Below are 25,145 nucleotides of genomic sequence, written 5' to 3'. Positions count from 1 at the left end.
GAAATTAGTTAGCTAAAGGATGTTTTGCCATTCTCCTGTCTGCCTTAAACACCTCCTCCTCCCCCTCCCTTTTTTTTTTTTTAAACTCAGCATTTTCAATGAAAAAGCATTTTCTGAGTAATAACTCTTCTTTCCCTGCCTTTATTCAAGGGACTGTGTAGCGTGTGAATCACATTAATTTTGCATTTTGATATGTATTTTTCTAAGTCTTTATTGAAACATTCATTAAGAGGGGAAATGGCGTACTGTTAAATTTTTTGAAAAGACCGTTCCAAGGCTGCAGCTGCCTCCCGCCGCTCGGGCCCCGCGTGGTTCACTGCTTTCTGGCACTACGCTGCTGTGTATTTGTCAGCCGAGCGCGACAGCATTTAGGAGTAGCGCAGGAATGGCTTAACCCTGAAGAGCGGTTCAGCCGGCGTTTCACCTCCACAGCTGCCCGGGTGTCGCTGCCGCGGCATTGCCGGGGCGGGGCGGGCGGGCCCGGTCGCGCTCGGGTGACGTCACGGGAGGCGGCGGGAGGAGGCGGCGGCGCCGCCGCGGTCCCGCTGCCGCCGCCCGCCCGCGGAGCGCGCAGGTACGGCCCGGGCGGGACGGGCGGGGGCAGCCCCGGGGGCGCCGCTGCTGCGGGGTGCGGGGGGGTTGGTGTGCCCCGCGGGGCCCAGCCGGATGCTCCCCGCGGGGCCGACAGCCGCCGCTCCCGGGTGTGTGCTGCGGGGCGCCCCAGGGATGGCGGTGCCCGGCGGCCCAGCCCTGCTGCCGCCTCCGGCCTCCATCACCGCCCGCGGCTGCAGACACCGCGTGGGAGGGAGGTGGTGGATGTCTCTGGGAGAAAGGTAGAGGTGTTCGTTCCCGCAGGAACCCGGGATTAGATCAGTCATTCTTCTCTCTTTTATTTCAGTCTAGTTCAGAAAAATCTGGAATTAAGTTTCCTGCACCATCGCTTCACTGATGATAAAAGTTAAAGTGGGTTTTTTATAGCTTATGTCCTAAATATGTGGGAGGTCAGTTCTCTTTTCTTATGGGCTGTGTCAGTTCAAGTTAAAGCATACTCAGCAATTTCTTATACACCTTATGAGTTTCTTCCTTTTCCTGATATTTTTCAGGTCTTCCTTCCCATGAAATCAGAGACCCAGACTGTACCTGCCAAAACCTGACGGTTTCATTTGAAATGGAGAGCATTACACAGTTGTTCAATGACTTGTGTGAAGCACACTTGACAGGTTTGCCATGGAAAGTTCACTTAGGCAGGCAGAAGATCAGCAAGAGAAGGGCTAAGGAAAATTTGAAAAGAGTTGCTTATAATGCCCTGTTCATGAACCTTTTTCAAGATGAGGCTCGTAAGCTGCAATCAAACGTTTCTAGACTCCCAGTGAAGAACAAAATTTTGATGCTGTCTTTCAACTTGCGAGTCGCTGGCCTAGGGGCTCAGGCGGATAGACTGGAGAATCTTGTGGAGGAACTGGAAACAGCTGAATGCTTACCATTTACTGAAGTTAATTCTATCTTAGACCTTTTAGTACAGCTTGCTGGAACAGGTCCTCCTCAGCTGATACCACAAAAAAAGGACTATTTTCTAAACAACAAATATGTTGGGAGGAATGTCAAATACCAGGGCTATGATTATTATGATGTAAGTGTGTTTGAAGCTGACATACAGTCTCTGATAACAAATGAAGAATGTCAGTTCAATAACACAATTCAACAGACACTTCAGATAATGGAGGCTGCACCTGGCACCGGGCTGCCTGCCATAGGGCTGTTCTCACAGAGCTGTCCTGCTGGGGACAGGTTTGAGAAGGAAACACGTGTCTCACTCTTCGGTGCTCTTGTCCACAGCCGTACCTATGATATGGACATCAAGCTGGATTTACCACCAGTGCCTGACAATGCAGATTTGTCTGGACTTGCAATTAAAGTACGGTATCATCTGTTTTGGACTAACGAGTGCATGCACGCTTTCATGTGTCACTTTGAAACTGTAGTTTAAAAGTAGGTAATAGTTTAATTGTTGATCGAAGCATACAGCACTGGAATTTAGGATGGAGCAGGGATCCTTTCCTTTGTAGAGAACCAGACAAGGTTTTTGGAAATGTATGATAACAAAAACCTTGGTGTTGCCCTTTACCTTTGTCAAAACCCATCATGTGGCCACATGTGGCCATCATGTGGCTTTGTGCATTTAAACCATCAGCTGTTTCCATACCTTCCCCACCCTAGCAACCTTTTGATTGCATTTTTGCCTGCTTTATCTGTTGAACTCCTCAGCATTATTGCTTGCTTGTCAGTGCTCAGACTGACTGCCTAAACATCCCTCTCTAAATGTATGTGCTTTGCTGTTCAGATTGCATTACCTAACTTGCTGTATTGTTGTCTTGGCTTGTATCTTAAAGCATTTTTCTGGGGTTTTTTGGATTTTTTTTGGTTTTTTGTTTTTTTTTTCCCTATTGAATTGCCTGGTTCCTATTGTCCTATTACCTTTTCAGTGTGTACAGTTTCTACTGTATCTTTTTTCCCTTTTGCTGTCCGTTCTGTTTATTTTTGCTGGCTTATTCTTGTAGAAGTACTAGATACACTTTTAGCATTTTTCTTCTTTCTTTCCATTTTTACTGTGTGTAGGCAGGCTTATTTATAGCCTACCCTTAGATTCTCATATTATTCCCTTAACTTATGGATAGATCTTGCAATTCCTTTAATTCAGGGTCTGAATTGAAACTTGAAGGCAAACACATTAAATAGAAAATCGCTGTGCCATTCAGTGCTTACATGTGGATGTAAATTGTAACCTAGAGGAGGTAGAATCTTTTTGAGTTATTGCTGAACTCTTTTCATTAGACTGGAAAACTTGCAATTTCTTGAGGAATATGCTGCTTTTTATATGGGTATGATTGTCTTTTACTAAAATTGAGGGCAATTCTGCACATACGTCTTCTGTTGAGTGGGAGTTGAGGATGTGGCATGTACACTGTTTGGACATTTACAGATTTTCTGCGTATGAATTAGGAAACAAGCTATGTTAGTCATACTTAACAAAATGTTTACAAATTTGAAGATTTGTGGCCTGGATGTTTGCCTGGAACAAATAGTAGAGCAGTATGATTGTATTAGTGTTACATATTGCTGAATGTCCATACCAGAGATTCTCCATTTGTAGAACTATATGCTTGCTTTGAACTTTAAAGATAAACTTTAACACCACCAATTGTAGTATATTATTTTGAAAGTGATTTGTCTTTTATGTATGGGCATTAATACTTATAGAGGCTCATCAAATTAAAAGAGTGCCTACAATAAAAATTTAAAATTGATATAAAGGGAGGGCAGGTGACAGAGATTGGGTCATGTAGAGTCATTTGGTCAGGAATGATAGCAAAACAGCTTTTTCTTTAATAAATGTGTCTTCAGTAAAATGTTTTCATATTTGTCATTTGAACTCTTTCTGACAGGTTCCCCAAAGTATAGACCAGTCAGAAGATGAGGGATTCCAGTCAGCATCCAATCTGACTCCTGATTCTCAGTCAGAGCCAAGCATAACTCCAGACATAGACTTGTGGGATGCAGTGCTTACATATGGACCCAGCAAACGAAGATGTTGGGAAAGAATTGGGTAGTATGTGTCTGATCTTACTGGTAAAGTTATTATATACCATATGCAAATGTTTGAAGGTGCATTGCATCTTAGTTCCACATTACCTCAGTATAAATAGTGAAATGAGCATGTTTAATAAACAGATTTCAATACACTTCATTAATAGTGATAAAGGAATAAAGGTTGTGTGATTTCAAAGCACTGGTTCTTAAAGAGTGCAACAGTTTCATAGGAAGAGATGAAATTATCATTGTCAGAAAACAAAGGGCTTAGGAAAACGCTGTTTGTGTGGAATGCAGCATTTTTCTAACTGTGTTGACTTCTTATATGCTATGTAATTTGTCTCAGTCTAAAGTGATTCAGTTTCAAAAGAGAAAGTGGTAATTGTAGAGCAGTAGAAGAACTAGACAAATATCTCACAGTATTGTATTGTATTCCTTTCCCCATCCTGTAGACAAACCAGAAAATTATAACAGATTTCTTGGTGGTTTAGTTAGACTTGTAGTTCTTTCGGCTCTTGAGTAGAAGATGCATCTCCTGAGAGAAAGCTCTCTGCAGTCCTGTTAAGGATTCCTGGCTCCCCCAAAATGGAAGGTAAAAGAAAAGGCAGGTATGGCAGGTGTGCTGGATATTGGAGAAAGACAGTATTGTGCCTGATTGTTTGAGAAGCTTTGCTCTGTATGTTTTCTGTGATTTTAAATAGTAATCTATTAGTGTTCTATTGCATTGTTAAGTGCAGTGTCTTTTCGTCTCTGAGCCTTAGAAGCTCAGAAACTCAGAAGTTCCCTGTTCTTTTTTTTCAAAGCTGCTGGAGCCCACTTGAACTTTTTTCCTAGAACATGATATATTTTCTTGTTGCTATTTAGACTCTAAGAGTCATATATAGACCATATGCCTGATAGATTTTGTGTAATACCTGCTACTAGAATTCAGAGTTTTTGGAAGAATTGGAAATAGAAATTGTTTTGGAGGGGATAGTAGTCTTCACTGCAAAGAGGTAAAATGTGTTAATAGAAGTTCATTCTAGCACTTTTGAGTGTATTGCTCTTTAACTTATTTGAATTTTAGCATAAAATGAACCAGGGAAATATGGTATATATTGGCCTCATTTTCCTAGTGTGAAAACTGCATCAGGGAAGGCCATAAAAGCAGCTGGTGGTTCTCTACCAAGGATTCTGTCTCTGAACTGATAATCAAATAATCTACATATTTGTTCTCTGCACTGAGTTTGAGCTATTGACTGCACATTCCCTTAAAAACATATATTAAGTATGTTACTAGTAACTTTTCTGTGAGGAATTCTGTCTACAAAACTCTGAAATGCTTTCTTCTTCCTGTATGAGATGTATTTGCTTTGTATTTTCACATAATCACTATGTAATGTTGTGTTTACTCTGGCACAGCCCACCTGGTAAAAAAGAGGAACCGTATCTTACTGAAGCTGGGAGAGAAGCTTTTGACAAATTTTATAAACTTCGAGAAGGGGATTTGCAACTGTTTACTAATACTGTACTTCAGCTCCCTCAGCTTGTGCTAGTGAAAGAACCTGAACTAGTTAAGGATGTCTTGAATGTCCTCATTGGTGTGGTATCCACTACATTTTCACTCAATCAGGTAGGGAAGATTTTTATCTGCCCTTCCTAGTCAAATCTTTTTTGTTTTTTCCTTCATAGAGGTTTCCTCTTCAATACATTTATTTCTGCTGAGATCTTGCAGTTGTGGCTAGTGTTAAGAAGTTCAATGTTCCCTAATGTCAATGGGGCAGTATTTATATATTGCAGTAATTATGTTACTGGAATAGGCTAAGAGTATTTGTAGTTCTCTAAAGGGAAAATAGGTTTATGAGTACTTGAAAACAGATGTGTGAATAATTTTGTAGATTGGATTTTCTTTAAGGAATTAGATAAAGAGTCTTATTCTGTATATTTGAAGGCATCATTCATACTCTTACAATTTTGCTAACATTCAGTGTTTATCTCAGTGTCCTAGCTATATAGTCTGTCACCTGAGTATCTAAGCTGAGAATTTGTCTGCTATTATTTTATTGTGTGTTTGCTGTTTTAAATCAGAATACAGCTCTGAAATAGTTGCATCTGCCTTTTTTTTTTTCTTTCCCTATATCCTTTTAGGCAGCTCAGTCATTTGTGATAAAGGAGGGGGTGTATGTATCTGGAACATCACCAGAGACAATGCATAACTTGCTCTCGGAAGTTGCAGAGTATGGAACATATTATACGCGACTAAGTCGATTTTCTCTTCAGCCAGTTTTGGATTCCTCATACAGCAAAGGGCTTGTATTTCAGGTAAAACAATGGCAGTAAATCAACTAGATGTAATGGGCCAATTGTCTGAGGTAGAGAAGGTGACTGATTTCATGTAAAGCTGGAATTTCAGCATTCTGCCGAACTGCAGAGTATTTTTAGTGTAATGCCCTATCCCAGGTCACCAAGGAACAGTGCTGCTGTATTTAAATCACAGCTCTCTTCTGTGCTGAGGGCTTGCTTGCACTGAAACTTGCAGTAACATGTCTTTTTTTACCCGAAGTGTGATTTGTTTAGTCATACTGTTCTGTTGTGGACTAAATAATTATAAATTTTAAATGCTTTAAAAACATCACATATTTATACAGAAAGATGTATAAGATAAAAATACAAGAACTTCCTTAGTGCACTCTGTATATATATATATATATATATATATAATTTTTTTTTTCAAAAATAAATACTGAGGTAGAAAAATATGGTATTGAATAGCTTTAATTACTTTTCCTTGGTTCAAAATTAAGTGCAAATTTTCCATGTCAGTCCTGTGTATATTATGTTAAGCTGTATGTATACTCTGTAATATTTGGTGATTTAATTTCTTCCTAATGCATAGAATTAAGTTATGGAGAAGGATTAGTTATGAAAATGTATTCATTCTGAATATTTAATTTACAGCAGTGTTACTCAATTTCTGTTAAGAAGGTCTCTTTGTTAGATAAAGTTCTAGATAAGTGTTTTGCAGTATCAGGTTTAGGCATAAAAGTAAGGAAATAGGTTTCCCTGGGTTGGTATTATAGAGAATTAGGAGCTCCTCAAAGGACAAGTCAAATAATCTGAACCAAGATGCTTTATTTCACTGTGCATGGGTACAGACTCCGTGCACTGGATGTGTGAAGAGTATAGGGGAGTCATCTGGCTCCTTGGAATGTCTAAAGTTGCATGGACCCTCACTTGCCACTTACTTTGGTGTACAAGTCCCCCTTACCTGCATATGCCATTTATTTTACTAAAAGGTTTGTTCTCATGCTGATGCAATTGTGATAAGACTGTTAATAACTTTCACAGTAAGACTTTAAATATTTTCTGCTCATACCAGGCATTCACAAGTGGACTGAGAAAGTATCTTCAATATTATCGAGCCTGTGTTTTGTCAACACCTCCTACTTTAAGTCTGCTAACAATCAGCTTTCTATTCAGAAAATTAGGTCGTCAGCTGAGGTAAGAGAATGATATTAAATGTTTAAGCTTTTCATAGCAGAAAAAATGCAATCTCTTCATATGCACTAAAAAAGACCATATTACATGGGCATTCTTATTTAGTCTATCAGTATTTTCCTCCGTTTTACAGATATATTTTTTTATATCCAGACTACTCTAGGGAAAACATACAAGATCTTTATACTCAGTTTCTTTGTTATCCCTGTTATCATTCAGCAGAAAAGCGTGATTGTTGTACAATATTCAAATTCAGCAAAGTTCATCACTGATCTTGGAGATTCCTGATTGAAATTTTTATATATGTTTTAATACTGTTTTTTAGGTATTTAGCTGAACTGTGTGGCATAGGAACGACAGCACTGGGGATCAGTGGTGGAGCTGGTGCTTCATTTCCTACGGTGATTTTTATTTGATATTTTTATATTTGTTTTGGGTTGCAATGTTGATATTCTCCAAATATGTTGGATTTTACCTGAAATGCTTAGTGTTGGTCTCTCTGCTAGCAAAGCTATGATCCTGGACCTCCAGTTAAAACACTATAGTCCTTTCTCCAGATACTTCAAAATTTGGAAATTTGTCCAGGGTTTTCAATTCCTAAAATAAACAAAGCGCCCAAAATAAACCTTCTATTCATGTGAATCCAACTCTAAACATACCTGTCTTACTCTAGAGATGATAAAGTGAGCTTGAGGTAACTTGCTCAAGTAAAGTGATCTTAACTGCAAATAGATGGAGGAAATGAGATGAATCCTTCCTTCTGTGTCTAGTGAAATATGTCAGGCCATGTGTTTTTCTTATTAAAGTGGTTGTGAAGTGTGTTGCCTAATGTTAAAATGTTTTCCATTTTTTAGGGTGTTAAATTGCTTTCATATCTGTACAAAGAGGCTCTCAACAACTGTAGCAATGAGCATTATCCAGTTCTTCTGTCTTTGTTGAAGACAAGCTGTGAACCATACACAAGGTGTGTTCATATGTTCTCTGCATACTTGAGTTTAAAAATTATGAATTGGTAATCTGGTGACTAACTCTGCATATTTAACAATGGTTTCTAATATTTTCAGAAAAAATACATGTCTGTATATGCAGTATAATAGTTAATTGTGCTGTTCTGTCACTCTCAGCTCAGTAACAAAGTAAGGTGTTAAGTGTGGCTAGATTAGTAAATAAATATATGTAAATGAGACTTAATTCTTGCTGTTGGTTGTGGAAATTCGTACTGGAATATAAGATTTGGATAAACTTTTTTTTTTTCTTCTCATACCTCAGTTCAAATCTTGAAACTGAAAACTGATAAGTTTATTTTATTGTACAGACTGGGGGAGTTCATGCTTTTTTCCACTGTCTTTTTGCTTTGGGCTTTTTAGTAAGCAAAAATTATTAAATAATTAAATTACTGTTCATTTAGTACATGTAACTAACTGATAATAGAAGTAATTAAAATTAAAGTTCCTTGGTTTGCAACAGTTTTGTTAAGCAGTGCTCATCAATTTAAAAATTATTGGTTTGCAGACATCTGAAGAGATAGTAAATTTTTTAATAGCTATTTACAGGAATTACAGCTGTAGTCTATCATCAGTTTGCAATGTTACATAATAGATGTAAAAAAACTTAGAAGAGAAAACAAAAGTATGTAAAAATGCTCTAAATTTAAGATTCCTCCCATGGCCACCCTTCCTGTTTTTTCTTCCATGTACATGAAATGATCTTCAGAGAAATTTAATTTCAGATTTACCGGAAGCCTCACTGAAATATCTTCACAGCTCTTACCCTGCTATTTATAGAAGGAAGTCAGATTTCTGGAATACCAAGGGCATCACATGGAACCTAAAAAAATCTGGATTGGTGCATTGATTCCTAAATTTGCTGCATGGATCTATTGAAGAATCAATTATACATTATCAGGACTACCCTGGAAGGAGGCCTCTATTATCTGTTACCCACTAATTTATTAACCTGAAAGAAATTAAATAATACAAATTGTTGCTCAAATAAATCATAGACGCATCAGATTTAATAATTTAAAAGTGCTTAACTTTTTACTTAGAACCTTGAAGTTGAGCAGTGGTTGCTGTGTTAAATGCTTCCTCTTTGTTGCACAGTGTTAAGTAAAAATTTAAAAAAACAACAACAAAAAAACAAAAACAAACAAACAAAAACAAAACAAAAACAAAAAAAAACCCACCCCAAACTTCCAGGACCTCTGAGCCTTTTTGTCTATAGCCTCAGATTGTATAAAAATAGTGTATTTTTTATTTCTTCAAAAGTTTGGCTGACACAGAGAAAATCAGGGAAAGCATGGATAAATGTGCTAAATTTGTAGTTTTTATCATTGCATGTATATTAAAAACGCCTCTGGGTCTGGGGAAAAAGTGCTTGGTATTGCATCTTTGTTTTATATTCTTTTAGTTTCTCCCTGCTGAAATTACCTCTGTTAAAAACAAATCCTTTCTCATTTTCTCTTGCTGTGCCCTTGATGTGCTGCAAAGCTTTCTATACATTATATATATGTCTTTAGTAAATTGATATGCAGGAATAAAACCATTGTTTTAATTGAGGCACTGTTCTCTTATCTAAACAAATTATTGATGAAATATTCTATTAAAAATAGGTTAAGTGTAGCACCACAATCTCCTTTATATTTAAATGTCAGTGTCACAGCACTTAATTGATGGCTTTTTTATCCTGCCTAATCCTTGTGTCATTTGGGATTTTAAAGAGCACACTGATTCTATGGTTATAATAAAGGAGAGAATGCAAGAGGATTGATTTTCAATATTGTACAATTTTTTTTTCAGATTTATCTATGATTGGGTATACAGTGGTGTATTCAGAGATGTTTATGGAGAATTTATGATTCAGGTGAATGAGGATTATCTTTGTTTCAGAGGTACAGTATATATATGGAGCACTTCTAATTTATATAATTTGTGCTGTTAATGAAATTACTAAAATACATCCATCTTTTTGTTACATAGATAAACATTACTGGACTCATGGTTATGTTTTGATTTCAAAAGAAGTAGAAGACTGTGTTCCTGTATTTCTTAAACATATTGCTAATGATGTATACATATGTGGGAAAACTATAAACTTGCTGAAGTTGTGCTGTCCTAGGGTAAGTTTTGGGTTGCTTCCTTCCTATTATATTGAGGAAATAATATCTAGAGCAAGTGTCTAGAATTTTAGCAAGTTCATTCCTTTATCAAAACCTGGTATTATATAAGTAGGATCATGAAGGGCAATTTCTTGCTCTCAGATACTTCTGAGCTGATGATCCACTCTACTTACTGCAGAAATATACATTTTAACACCATCAGATTTATTGAATACAATGCACATGCTGTATTTATTTTCTTTTTAGACATTAAGCCAAGTGCCTTCCACTTCTTGCACTACTCCTTTTCGGTTTAAAGCTGCCTCACTTACCAGGTCGTGGCTCAGTTCTGCATAGCCCTTTCAGCTGCATCACTACATTTTCCAGAAGTGCTTAGATAGTTCTGTTTATTGGCATTTTGCAGAATGATTCTTGTCTGTGATAAGAAAAGCATGTTCAACTACTTTGTGTCTTTCCTCTTCTCTCTGTATGTCCAAAAATAAAACAACCAGGGAGGTGTCTAAAGTCTGTAGACATTCCCAAGTAGCTAGTATTCTCTTTGGGATCAGAGCTGCTCAGTGTTGACAGAGCAGAGCAGCTCGTTATCAGCTATGTAGTATCAGGTATAATCAGCATATAAGCCTAATACCTCAAGTGAAGTGTCCATCTGCCAGTTGTCCTGAGTCTGCTTGGATAACCATTCCCAGACCATGACTCAGGTGTGCCAGCAGTACTGGGCTCTTTATAAAAGTGTCAGCCATCACTTCCATGATGATAAGTTACAGCTTTATGCATCACTAATGCAGTATCTTCCCCCAGGTCATACGGCACCCAGGTTCAATCATCTTCCATCTGTCTGAGAGTGCCAGGCACATTCCATCTGTTTTTGATAATGCCCTCAAGAACTGGGTCTTCCCTTCTGTTTAGGATAATAAATTCCCAGGAATACAGCTCTGGGCTTCCATCTTCTGACTTTTACCATTAGACTGGGGGAATCCAGTGTGAGTGTGTTTGTGCACTCATTTGTTTTTTTTCTTCAAGTTATCTGTTTCCCTCAGTTGTTTTGTGCACTAAATAGAATAGCTTCAGAGATTTAGGGTTGTTGAGGCAGACTAGGAAGACCAGGTATAGTTGAAGAATAGGTTCTCTGTGTTGGGCAGTGGCCATGGTTTTGAGAGTTTTGTCTTGTGCAGAGGTCTCTCCTGTAGGGGTGTTAGTTCTGTCTTAGGGAGTTCCTACTGAGTGAGATCTGTGTGGGATGTAAGTGAGCAAAACCTAACTTTTGATAGGAGAAATGCATTCAGCACTGAGTTACTCATGCTCAGTTAACTTGGATATTCAGAATAGGAAAATTAGAGACATTTAGAACATGATTTGTATAAATGTATGTATTAGATTTTCAGCAGCAAAGACAGAACTCTAGGAATTTGAACTGTGATCCAAGTTGTTTAGGCTTGTACCTTGGTCTCCTACTTTGAATTATATAAATGCCAGAAGATGATACTAATAAAAGCTTTAGATCCTGTATGGAGCTTTGTGTCAGTATCTTGAAGCATGACTAACTTAAAAAAATGTATAATATGAATTCATAATATAAAATTTTACACTTTAGTAAATGTATGTAAAATGAAATTTCTCATTTTTCAGCATTATATATGTTGGTCGGATATACCTGTTCCCCGGATTTCAGTTATTTTTTCGCTTGAAGAACTGAAAGAAATAGAGAGAGATTGTGCAGTGTACGTAGGTCGAATGGAAAGAATTGCTCGATACAGTTCCATAAGCAAGGAGGAAAAGGTAAATGAATAAAAGAACAAATACCTCACTATGATTTTTTTTAAAATAGTCAATATTCATTTTTGTTATAACCTCTAAAGAGTTTGTATTTATAGTCAGAATTTTTTCGTGGGTTAATTACAGCAAATAAAATTACTTAATATAGTTTTTAAAAATGTAGGTGGTGTGTTGACATTTTTTGGCCTTTTTATATATTAAATGAGTGTTAGACTTCGATCTTAGTCTTATCTGATTACTAATTAGCTTATCTCATTTGTTACATTAGAATCAAACACTTTTCATTAGGAGGAGAAGTCTCTTAATGGAAAGAACTATTTGTAATTTCCATAGCTAATTGTTTTTTAAGAACATTTTAACCACAAAGAGATTTCTAGCCTTCAGATTCCATCAATTTAGTTCATGTATCAGATGGATTTGGTTTGTTTTAAAATCTGGAGTATTAATTTCCTATACTAATTTATAGATTTTGCATTTACTTGTTTTTTTCATATTTTTGTTGTATTCATTGATCAATAACCATTATAAAATGTGCATCTGTTTTTGCAACTGTGTATTTCAAGTCTGAAATAATAGAAAAAATTCCACCTTGGCTTTTTGGTTTTGGGTTTTTTTTTTTAGAATTTGCGCATGGAAATAGCCAAACAAGAATTAATTGTTCATGCTCGGGAAACTGCTAGCAAAGTACTAAAAACCATTACTGGTAAGTTACAGTGGCATTTTATGTGTTTTCTCATGGGTTTGTTAATGTAAACTAACAGTGTCTTTATTTTAATACAGACAAGCAAATATCAGAACGAATGGCTTTGGATGCAAAGAAACGGGAACAATTTCAGAAGCTGAAAGAACAGTTTGCAAAGGACCAAGAGGTATCTCACTGTGTTTCTAGAGGCAGACTGTATTTCTTAGGCAAATAAACGAATAGACATGTTGTACTGAAGTTGAATTAGTAGCTCATGGTGTACAAATAAGAACTTCTTGTAGATGTGTGTGTTAGAGGTGGTGTTTGGAACAGCTTTTAAAAGTGTTCAATATTTATGCAGCGTCGTCTTGCGATAAAGCAGGAGGAGATTGATGATGATTTCAGCTATGCCCGAGAGCTCAGAGAGAGAGAAAAAAGATTGAAAGCTTTAGAAGAAGAACTGGAAAAAAAGGCAAGGTAAATGTATCTAAGTTGTCTTCAATCTTTATCTATCATAAAGATCTCAGGAAAAAATAATTGTGTGTTAAAATTCACAGTACTAGTAGTTTGCAGACATTGTTCTACAAGGGTAATATTTGCAGTTAGAAGATGGATGTGAGGAATTTTGGTAATCTATGAGCAATTTTGTTACAAATGTTAGGTTAGTGGCCAAAAAATCTGGGACCCACTTACTTTTGCCAACCCTTTCCAGTCTGGGTTTTGCTATAATCAAAACTTCAGGAAGAAAATTTGACTGCGTCTTAAAATTTAAAAGCAGAGCTCACAGCAAAAATGTCACATGTATGTCAAAGCAGAAGTAAAAAGCAGTTGGAGTTAGATATTTCACTTTCTTCTGTTTCATCTAAAATCACTTAAGCCAAATGAGTGACCTACTAGAAATAGTTACAGAAATACATGTTGACTAAAAATACTGTCCTGTGTTTTCCACCTGTTTATTCTCTGTGACTGAAGCCTCTGGCTTCTACATTTTAAGAACCAGTTCTTGGTTGTGAAGTGCTAAAAAATCTTATTCTTTAGATGGGAAGATGAAAATCAGTGTGCAAAAATCTTAGCTTTCTCAGCTTGTAACTTAGCTTTCTTTTTACCTTCATTTAGGCAGGAATTAATTGACCATTATAGCAAACTTTCTGATGATGCAGCCCGTAGGGAGCAAAGAACATTATGGAAAATCCAGCGCCACAAGTTGGAAACAGCCCGTCTTAAGTTTCTGCTAGAAGATCAAAAACGCATTGAGGTACTTCCTAAAAATATTTAAGAGGTGTAATTTAGAAAATTTGATACCTGATACTTAAAGACTTTTTTCTTTTTTTTTACTTGTAGGAAATGCTTGAAAAACTTCGAGATGGAAACTACAGGAGAAAATTAGATATTATTCCTTATAAACAGTGCCAGTTGGCTTTGGATAAAAACCCTGTTGAGAAAGATCCACCTTCACGAGTGAGTTTATTTTCTTACATAAACTTCAAGTTGCTGTTTCAGATTTCCCTAAAGGGACTTAATTTCATGGTTCATTTCAGTTCAGTAAACACAAGGTTCACTGTAACAGCAAGGTAAGTAGTTATCACTTATAGTACATCAGAAAAATTGGAAAAAATTTAATCCTTTAATAAAGTGGTACCTTAATTAGTAGGTTGATATGTGACCAGCCATACAGTGTAATAATTATTTCTTTTTTAGGTGTCTTTTGTGAAACCTCTTCCTGCTAATGAGACAGTTGGCAGAAAAGAATCTGAGCCTGAGCAGGGATGTGCTGCTTCTGCTGATAAAGCACTGCCTGTGCCAGAGCCAGCAAATAATAATGCTGATGAGCATTTTCAGCCTAAAGCAACAGGATCTGAAAGCAATCTCCAAAATTCAGAGAAAGCATGCAGTTCTCTATACAGTGCTGAGTCTTTGCCTGAATACAATGTGAATATAGAAGATTTCTTATCAAAGTCACAAGATGAACAGTCTGTTGCTGTTAGGATGCAAGGATCTTTGCTAGATGAAGCATTCCAAGATATTAACTCAGATTTTTCTGAGACTTTGCAAGTGAGTGAAAATCAGCCTGTCTTGAGAGGAGCACCAGAAGAAGACAATGCACCATTGCATCAGCAAAGCGAGTATGATTTTAATACAGTTCTCAGACCAACTGCAGCTTGGCAGGGACATGTTAGAGTTGGGGAAAATGTATTTGATGTGGATGACAGAAGGCCTCGGTGGAATATTCATGGACATGCATCTGATGCCAACATTAGAGTGGGAGAATATATATCTCAAGTGGACACTTACTGGCCACATTCCAGTCCTTATGGGCATTCTTCAGATTCCCATATAAAAAGCGGCAGTTATGCTTCTGAAGTTGAGTCTAGGCGACCTCGATGGAATATTCATGGGCATGTTTCCGAAGCTCATATTAAAATTGGGGAATATGCTTCAGAGACAGAGACTTCAAGGCCTAGGTGGAACATCCATGGTCATGCTTCAGAAGCCAATATTAAGATTGGAGAGTATGTGTCAAATGTAGCTCCTACAAGGCCTCGATGGAGCAGCCATGGTCATGCATCTGATGCCAACATCAAGATTGGTGAAAACGTTTCAGAGGTGGCCTCAGCCAGACCTCGTTGGAACATCCATGGGCATGCTTCACAGTCACACATCAAAATCGGAGAGCTGGTTTCGGATACAAAACCTTTGAAATCCCGTTGGAGCCCGTTCGGACACGCATCCCAGTCAAGCATCCAAATCGGGAAGTGGGCCCCACTGACAGAAAATGATCCCATACCTCATCGTAAAACCATTTCGGGTTCGTCATCTGACTCCACAGTTCAGACACTTCTGTACAGTGAAGAGTTACCTCCTGCTGAAGGGAGCAGAAAGGAAGCAAAACCATCACAAGTTAAGGAAGAGACTTTGTCACAGATATCTGACAGTGTTACAGACTTTCCTGATGCTAATATTAAAGATGATAAAAAGGAAAATACAATAGAAAAGAAACAAGAAGGTAAAATAAAATTAGGTTTATTCAGTCAGCATTTGTTTAAGGGCTTGTGCAAGTAACTCCAAATATAGAATATAGTATACTCTGAATATAGAATATAGTATACTCCGAATATTTATTTTCTAAATGGGTACTTTCTTTCTTACTTTTTCCACTTAATTCCTTGTATTACTTTTCATATAGTGCTAGAATTCAGAGGAAAGAATTTGAGCTTAAACTTGTCTCCTACATGCAAGAAACAGAGCATTAAAAAAATTCTACCCTGAAATTTGTGAAACAGGATCTTTAAGGTCCTTAAGTACAAAACATGCATAAAACTGCCTGGGTGGGGCTATGGGGAGGTACTGTTACTGGTGTGATTCTTTCTGTGATGGTTCATACAGGAACTTTGAACAACTTTAGGAGCAGATCTGAGGTATGAACCAAGTATTAAAAGTAGGTCTAAGTAAATGCTGACTTCAATTGTATTTGCAGTAATTGCAGATGTTGTCAACAAGGACCCTTCTCCAGATTCCTTGCAGAGCTTACAGGTAAGAAACAAAAGTGGTTGTTGAGAGGACTTTCTTTTGAAGAATTGAACTGGTAGTTAAGGTAGTAAATTTCTCTTCTAATCTAACAGTCATTGTAAAATCATATTGTTTTTATATGTCTGAACCACACAGGTGAGTAGGCTCTTCTCTTTTCATTTGGAACAGCTAGGCACTTACCTGTAGGAACACATTAAGCCTGAGCAGACAAAGCCAGCATCTCTCATAAAATTTGTCCATTTATGAATTTTAGAGAGAAGAACCTGAAAAGGCCATTTCACAAGATACTGTGTCTCAAGAAACTTTGTCTTTGGAAGCTAATGCTCCCACAACTAAGGAGAGAGAAGGCAAAGAGGAAGATACATGGACGAAAGAACAAGCTTATTTGAAAGCCTTATCTGATCAGTATTGTATTGAAAAGTATCAAGATAGTTATGATTTGATGTGTGAGTAGAACTGTTGGAACAGTAGATCAATATAAGATGTGGTAAATTTGAGCTAGAAAGCTAAATGCTATGACTTACCAGTAAATTACCAATGTTATGAAGTGCAGTAGTCAAACAATTTGCTCCAGTGCACAAAGATGAGAAATGCATTTTAACATGTTACGATTTTCTAACCTAGAGGTGTTTGTATACAGAGTTTAATAGGAGCATGTTATTAAGCTTCTTAAATACAATAACTTAAAATGTTTTTATATTTTTAAATGTAGCAGAACCACCAGTTTCTCATCTCTTGCATCACGTGATACCAAGATCGTACACGTTTCCTGTGGATCCTGCGGTGCAGTCTGCAACAGATGAAACTGCTGTACAGCTGAGCGAGCTCTTGTCTCTGCCAGTGCTGATGAAACGTTCTATTACTGCTCCACTTGTATCTCAGTGAGTATTTGTTAGGAATTTTGCAATTAATTTTGCATTTAATGTTGTATTCTGTTTTGAGACAGGAGTTACACATAGATGTCTTAAATTTCCTCTTAGGTCCTAGAAGTAATTCAGTAAATGGTCCACTACTAATTAAAAAGTAGTGCGTGATAAATAGTAACATAAACTTAGATGTTTATGTGAAAATTAAAAATTTGAATGTCTGTTTGGACAGTGCTCAGAGGAAGGTCTTGTAGATTATGCAGCAGTGATTTTGACACCATTAGTTTCATTGTTCTTTTAAAATGCAGGTGTATTCTTTATGTGTACTAGTTTATATTTGAAAGATGAAAGCTAAGGGAGTAAAAAAAATCTTTCGATTACTTGAAATCTCATATTGATCAGGGTATATTTCATGCTTCTATGGGAACTCCAGCTTCAAGCCTCTTTTGAGGTGTAATAGAAGCTGTTCTTGTTACTATTGGGATATATAAGGAAACCACATACATGTTAGACAGTCTAATTAATATATCTAATAATATTTTAAATAAAAGTTTTTGTCGTTTTGTCATGAAAACAATTACTTACAGATACTTTTTTAAAAATCTGCTTTCTGCTAGCTCTGAGTATGCTATACTCAAAGTCTGGTGCAATGTAGAAAGATGTTATTGTCTAACTTAATTTTAAACATCTGGTTGGTTACCAGAACAATCTGTGTACAGATTCACACATTTAGCAAACTGTGCCTGAGTTTTTGTGCTACCAGAATTACCCTATCCCTGATAGGCAAGTTAAAATATTTAAAGCTAGGTTGAATATCTACGTGGTACTGTGGACTGTGTATAGATCTAGATACTAGACTGTAGTATAGATCTTAATATCTGGTGTCAGAGTTTTTTCAATTAGTATATTCTTACTGGGGATTTAATAGTCTTTTAGTTTGTGTAGGTGACAGAGATCAGAATGCTATTGATAAAATGTTGACCAAGGTCCAGCAGCATATTCTAAAGATCACTGTATGTAGCCAGTCTTAAAATACTTCCCCAGTATTTTTCAGAGCCCAGTTACCTGAAGTGGTAGGTTTTAATTCTACTATATAATGGATGAAGATTTTTTTGTCTCATGTTTTTTGCCTATATGAATAACGTCTTAGATAGCAGAGTTAAGTACTGGAGCATTAATCTGATGTAGCCATGGTAATGAATGTTAACAGTAAGAAAGGAGTTGCCTGTAAATATAATACCTTTTCTGTGTTTTTATTCTTAGTGTTTCTCTTGTGAACAAAGCAATAGTTGATTACTACTTTGTGGAGCTGAACGTAGAGAAGCATTTTGAAGCATTGAGACACTTTTTGTTAATGGAAGACGGGGAGTTTGCTCAGTCACTCAGTGACCTATTGTTTGAGAAGGTATTTGCTTTGTTGTCTTAACCCTAGTGTTTGGGTTGTCTGCTTTAGCTTGATGCCTCTTGAGTTGATTTAGGTGGGAATGAGGGAATGGTGTGAATTAGAATCCTAGCTCTTCTGTACTCTGTCAAGAAGTCTGTAACAAGGAACTCTGTTAATGTTCTAAGGATGGAGAAAAAAGGTCTTGGACAGATAAGCACTCATGGAAGGTTTCCTGTGAAAACTGCTACACTATTGATGTCCCCTTCTGTCTGCTGGCAGCAAGGCTGGAAGAGGATTTTGCTAAAATCCAGTGGGAAGGCCTGTGTTGCAAGCTGCCTACTCTTAACCTTAAGTATCCTCAGAGAGCAGAGGGGAAGCCATGTGAAAAGAGTGCTGGGCTGTCTGATGAGACAGTATTTCATGTCTTACTGCTGTGTTCATGGGGAAGACAGCAAGGTAGGACAGATAGTCTGGGTTGATTTAGATGGTTGCCTGTGGAGATAGGCAGCTGTAGGAGAGCTAATGCTTTGAGTCCTGAAAATGCTTTAGACTCAATTAGGAAAGCACTTGGGCATTTAGACTTGATGAACAGCTTTATTTGTAAACCTATGAGAGTGCTGAGGTGATGAGATAGGCAGATTCAAGTCAGATAAATTTGTTGTGTCCCTGGCTTTGTAAAGATGCTATTCCCTGCAGGAGGAACTTGTAGCAGCTCCTGAACCACAGCAGACATACAAAAATAAATCAATGTAGGTATGAGATTAGTCTTTGTGCTGTGAACAGAAAATAGTTCAGAAGTTGCTTCTTATGTTGTTCCCTTATGCATCCCTGTGGCAGAAGTAAATCACTGCAGGGTAGTCACCACTTTACCATTGTGCTTTAATTCACTTGTGTTCAAGAGACAAGACTTTTTATTAATATGGTGTAATTAGGATTTTTTTTTTTATCCCTAGCTTGGATCAGGACAAACACCTGGTGAATTGCTGAATCCACTGGTTCTTAATTCTATCCTAAACAAAGCACTACAATACAGTCTTCATGGTGACACCCAGCTTGCTTCCAATCTTTCTTTTGCCCTCAAGTATCTCCCAGAAATGTTCAAGCCCAATGCACCAGATGCTCTGAGTTGCTTAGAGCTCAGGTACAAGGTAAGAAGGCGTGGAGCAAGGTAGAATACTGCAGTTATGCCATGGTTCTTATGCACAGTTGTAAAGTGAATATGTTAGTAAGAACGCAGTGTCTAAGAATGGAGTAAAATAATGTGTAATGGAAACTACAGGAGTTACTTAGCCTGACCATTGCATTACATTATTAAAATACATAATAATTGTTGAAATACTTGTATTTTAAATAATAATTTTTAACAGAAAATGTAATATGATCAGCACTGTTACTTCTTCTAGGTTGACTGGCCTCTGAACATTGTCATTACTGAGAGCTGTATGAATAAATACAACAAGATTTTCTCCTTTTTGCTTCAGCTGAAGCACATGGTGTGGACTCTCAAGGATGTTTGGTTTCACTTAAAGCGCACTGGTAAGTGTGACTAGTGAATGAGAGAGCATCCTGTTTAAAATGACAAGGAAGATTTTTTTTAAAATTGCAACTTTTGAAGTTTGATATGACTGTATATAAGCAATTGTCTAGCAGAGAGTGCTGAAGGCATTTTAAACAGGATTAGACTCTACTAATAAAAATCTTAATTCCTTAAAAAATTCTGATTTTAGATGGTCTCCGTGGCTGATAATATATTTCTGCTCTTATTTTCAGCTTTAGTGAGTCGTGCATCAAATTCTGTTCAGTTTCGACAGCTCCAGCTGTATAAACATGAGATGCAGCATTTTGTGAAAGTAATTCAAGGTTACATTGCTAATCAGATTCTTCATGTTACATGGTGTGAATTTGGAAACAAACTGTCTTCTGTGGGCAACCTAGAAGAAATTCACAGAACACATGCTGAATACCTCAACAAAGCAATCTTCAGGCAAGCTGCCATACTTACTTCTACTTCAAATACATGTTAAGGGAGTGGCCAGTCCTAGCCTAATGTATTTGTGCAAAATTGAGTTTTACGTGACACATTAAGTAGTCCTTACATATGAAAGTGTTCTTATGTAAGAAACAAACTTCATGGCATCTTACAAGAGCTATACTTTGATACTTTTTCTCAGCTATCCATCATTTTCATTTCCCTGGACCCCTTGAGTTACCTCCCACTCCTGTTCACTATGCCTCTGCAAGCTTTCAGTCTGCTCAGGACAGCTCTAAACTAAGAGCCCTAAACTGTGGCACACATTCCACAGTTCTTTTTCTTTTACTCCATCCTTTGTAAATTACTGCTGTTTCATTCATCATGAGTAGTGTGCACAGTAAGCCTTGCTAAAGGATGTAAAATGCATCTCTGTACAATGTATGTGCTTTTAAGACATGTGCAGTGACCAGGGCTAGACTTGGAAAGGACAAAAAGATTTGTCTAGATACCTAAACAGTGCAAGAGACACTTGTCTTTTAGGAATCACAAGCTTTTAGCCCCTTAGTGTTACTGTATGTGAGGCAGAGGGGTGGTGTGACTAAAAGGAAAGGAGCTAGAGTTTGACTTCTTCTTGAGGAGTGTACATTGAAATGATGAAGTTGAGATGGAGGGAGATGATAAGGAACAGAAATAAACAAGAGAAGTCTTTCCTTTCATGTCTCTCTTTTTGAGTGTTAATCAGAAAAGTCTTGCCTAGAGCTGCTGTTGGGAAAGCAGGTGGTAGGATGAGAGGAGATTAAAGTTTAAGAAAACTCAGAGCATGTTGTTGTTGTTAAATGCAAAGGCAGGTGTCATTCTAGAAATCAGATACCCTAAGACAAATATAAATTTATTGGAAGTGCAAGTAAACTGTATTAGTTTTAGGCACTTTGTTTAAAATTTGTTGGCTGCATCTTGGGGATTTTTTAAGTTATTATCTTTAACCTAAAGGATTGTCACTCCTTTGTATTTGTAGTCTTACAACCAGTATATGACATCAACTAATCTCTGAAGTTGTTTTTGTTCTGTTAGGGGTCTGTTGACAGAGAAGGCAGCCCCTGTGATGAACATCATACACAGCATCTTCAGCCTTATTCTGAAGTTCCGCAGCCAGCTCATCTCTCAGTCGTGGAGCTTCGATGCAGGGAAGCAAATGGCTGTTCATCCCAATTTTGGTCTTATGCAGCAGTCATACAATACCTTCAAGTATTACTCCCATTTCTTATTCAAAGGTAAGAAATTGCATAAATCTTATAGAAGATATGATAGAAGAAAAGATAAGATAGAAGAAAAGGTCAGCTGGAAACTGGAATATTTTGGTAGCATAATGTAATAGTAGGAAGATTTGTATACTTAGGGAGCATTGGAAATACAGTTCCCAAATGAAAACTGCATTGTTGTGGTTTGTCAAGATCTGCATATGCATCAGTTAAGATGTCCACACAAGAAATCTAACAGATATTTCAAAACTGACTGTAAGTTTTTGCTGATTTACAAAATAAGTATTTGGTATTTAGCTGTACTTGCATGCATACATTTTTAATTTTCTTCTGGAATTGAGTTCTGAAACTTTTTATTGGCAGCAATGAGAGATAGTTAGATACCACTCAGTAATTTTAGATATATATGCAACAGTTGAGCTTTCCCACTGGTATGAGATTTGCAAATTCTGATTCACATGTTAGACTAAACCTCAGAGAGCCTCCCAGCACATGCTCCAGGAAAGTTTTTCAACATTAGCCAGAACATTAGCCAAATGTTTTTTTCTTTACCATGATAAAATTTCATTTCACTGTCAGCTTAGGCTGACAGTGCTGAAATGTGCTAAAATGGTTACCTTACATTTTTCTTTCAGATCTTGATTGCGTTTTAGTACATTACTTATCCTTCATCTAGTGTAAAAGTGGTTTGTGGGATCTGGGTTCCTTTTTCTTAGAAAATCTTGAATTCCTCAAGGAGGTGCAACTGCTTTTCTTGGATCTATTATTCTAAAATATTTCTTAGTTCAGACTATATTCTTCAGGAAATGAGCTGCCCTTTTTATTCTTTAAGGGTGTCCAAAAATGGTATCAAAGGACCAAAAACAGGTATTTCAGGATGAGTTAGAATGGCTGCTTCCAAATTCTACAGGAAGTCAGAACACCTGTGGGAGCCACCTAAGCCCATACTACGAGATCTATGGTTGCTTCATGGACAGAGATTAATAGACCATTCCGTAAGGAAATCTGATGAGTGACCCAGTTTTTTACACCCTCTTTATTAAGCACTACAAAACAAATACGTGTTTGTTCATCTCCACTTGTACTTCAGTCACCATGTATTGTAAAATGCTCTCTTTCCACCATGGGTTGATCCAGAATCCATTGAAAGCCAATATAAAGTTGTCTGGACTTCAATGGCTTTGGCTCAGTCCCTAACTTCTAATAATACACCTCCCCTTCTTCCTTGCATGCTGCTGCTGCTTGCTAATTTCCTTTATATTGGTGCATGGGATGTTTGTGAGCTTAGGGAGCTTATTTTGGCTTTTTTCTTTTCTAATTAAGAATGTTTAGAGCAGTCAGTGTGTTTGTTCATAGAGTTTTGAGGGGCTTGTCCTAGGAATTTCTATTCGGTTTTCTCTCTCACAATGGATTTTGCTCAAGAAAACTTCAGCAGAGCTGCTTCTTTCACAGAGGTCTCCTGAGGACCTAAACATGCTTCCTGGTCAGTTGAAATTGTGATCGGAACACACCGTCTTTATTGTGAAAGATTCTGTGATTTCTTTGTTTCTCTGAAGGCAACTTGATAAGGAAATGCTTTGTTAGAATAATGCACTTTCACTTAGAACTGACACTTAGTCTTTCTTTTGCATTTATTTGAAATATTTTATAATTTCAGAAGGAAATACTGGACTTTTCTTATGTTAAAATATACATTTGTTCTCAGATTTCTGCATTATGCTTTTTTTTTAAATTAAAAAGCAGAGATGCTGTCAAGGATGAATTTACAATATTAATCTTAGTTGGAGCTTACTTTCTTTTTTGTTTTTTCTTCCAGTGGTAACAAAGCTTGTAAATAGAGGATACCAACCACATTTGGAGGACTTCCTGCTGCGAATTAACTTTAATAACTACTACAAGGATAACTGAACTCTATAGAGTAAGGATCACTGATAACACAGTAAAACAGAAACTATATGTATATGCTTATGATTTATAGAAGCTTATGCAAATGTCATGCAGGAGGCATTTTTCTTCATAAAATGAAGAGAAATAATCTGCTGTCTAAAAGCTTGAAGAGTATAACCACCATATACAGAGTATGATGATGCACAAAATCCACTAAACCTGCCAGTTGTTTGATCTGCTAAATATTGATACTGTCATTATTGCAGGGATAGCAGAGCTGAGTGGCTGGTCTTTATGCAGGAGAGAGTGCAAAACTGTATATCTGTGAATGTGTAAATGTATTTTCAGTGGTGTCAATTTCCTTCAGTGTAAATACATGTATGTGAAATAAATTAACAGATACTTTCTAAAACTGTCGAGAGATGGGTATGAGTTACAAATGTTCCCACAGATATTAGTACCTGTTATTTGATGTGGTTTATTTTTGAACTGATATTAATTGTTAATCTAAATGTAACTAATTTCTTTAAGACTCTTAGTCACAGTGGAAGAGGATATGATGTGCCAAGGTGGTCTTTTAGGAGATACAATATTTGACTATTCAAGCACTTGGTGATTGTTGGAACACTTGTGCCAAACTAAGTTTCTTACCTTTAATTTAAACTATGCATCTTATTTTGTAGTGATTATTTAAAACACCTTAAACAGAAATTCAGCATCAGTAAGGCAAAATAAAGCTGTAATTCCCAATATATTCCAAGTACTGCTTTCAACAAAAGGATCATATTTGCGTAATTTTCCTTTTCCCACTTTGTTTTTTTCCCTTATATTGTGAGAAGAGACAATTGAACTTTCAATGTCATTTTATGAGAACGTTATAGAGAGGCAGTCAGCATTGAAGTACTTTGGTTTTGAGATCATGAAGTCATGGTTGGTTAAAAGGTGGATATATTCATGAGGAGCTCATTATCTGATTATGGAACAGTTATTTAAAGGTACAGGCCTGAGTAGCATGTTATTATGGACTATTGAATAAGATTATTTTAAGATGTTTAAATAGTTTATGATTTTTTTCTGAACAAGAAATAAGTATTAGAGACAGAATATACCAGCTGTGAAGCTGACCTGAATGTTTCTGCTCTGACTTTAGTCATTGTCAAAACATGGTAATGCACAGTTGTAACATACATCTTCTATGCTGTTTCTTTTATCTGTGCTGTATTTTATTAACTCTGCCTTTTGTTCTGCAGAAAAGGGGATTGCAAGAGCAAGTGGCTTGCAGACTTGAGATGTTTTGTTGCCCAGGGAGGCAGACCTGTTTGTTTACCTGACATGTTCTTCAGGAATTTACAAGACCGGGTGTGTATGTGCACCCAGGCCTGGCTTCTTGTTCAGACTTATGTCTTGTCCTGAAGCCACTGGACTTCCCACCCAGTGTCTTTGGGAGCAGTATCTGATGTTTGGAACCTTATTGCTTAGCCCTACGCTATTCCTGTAGAAAGACCCATTGAACATTGTCTGAGTCCTGTGGTTTGCCTGGGGCAGACCTTTAACCTAAACACAGCAGTAACACACAACAAAGATGATCGGGGAAGCACTGGTTGGACATAT

General features: G+C 37.1%; 1 protein-coding gene across 2 annotated transcripts; it reads left to right on the top strand.

Moving 5' to 3' along the window:
• The first annotated feature begins 486 nt into the window (after positions 1-486).
• Positions 487-24,286, top strand: TUBGCP6 (tubulin gamma complex component 6). Of its 2 annotated transcripts, none has more exons than XM_085569119.1 (26): positions 487-574; positions 1,104-1,915; positions 3,444-3,607; positions 4,990-5,200; positions 5,716-5,889; positions 6,947-7,068; positions 7,391-7,466; positions 7,920-8,029; positions 9,864-9,955; positions 10,044-10,183; positions 11,810-11,959; positions 12,578-12,659; positions 12,737-12,825; positions 13,000-13,115; positions 13,755-13,893; positions 13,980-14,096; positions 14,337-15,642; positions 16,114-16,169; positions 16,420-16,612; positions 16,879-17,047; positions 18,296-18,437; positions 19,370-19,564; positions 19,820-19,952; positions 20,187-20,400; positions 21,460-21,659; positions 23,464-24,286. In XM_085569119.1, the coding sequence occupies exons 2-26, from the start codon at positions 1,169-1,171 to the stop codon at positions 23,553-23,555; spliced, it is 5,229 nt and encodes a 1,742-aa protein (XP_085425245.1). In that variant the 5' UTR covers positions 487-574; positions 1,104-1,168; the 3' UTR covers positions 23,556-24,286. The 2 variants fall into 2 exon arrangements, with proteins under 2 accessions (XP_085425245.1, XP_085425246.1); XM_085569120.1 differs by lacking the exon at positions 487-574 and adding an exon at positions 706-833.
• Positions 24,287-25,145: the final 859 nt, after the last annotated feature.

This window comes from Lonchura striata, chromosome 1A (genome assembly GCF_050655825.1).
Source record: "Lonchura striata isolate lonStrDom1 chromosome 1A, ASM5065582v1, whole genome shotgun sequence".
Classification (NCBI taxonomy): Eukaryota; Metazoa; Chordata; class Aves; order Passeriformes; family Estrildidae; genus Lonchura; species Lonchura striata.
Note: the sequence above shows the minus strand (reverse complement) of the source record. Positions and strands in the feature narration are given on the sequence as shown.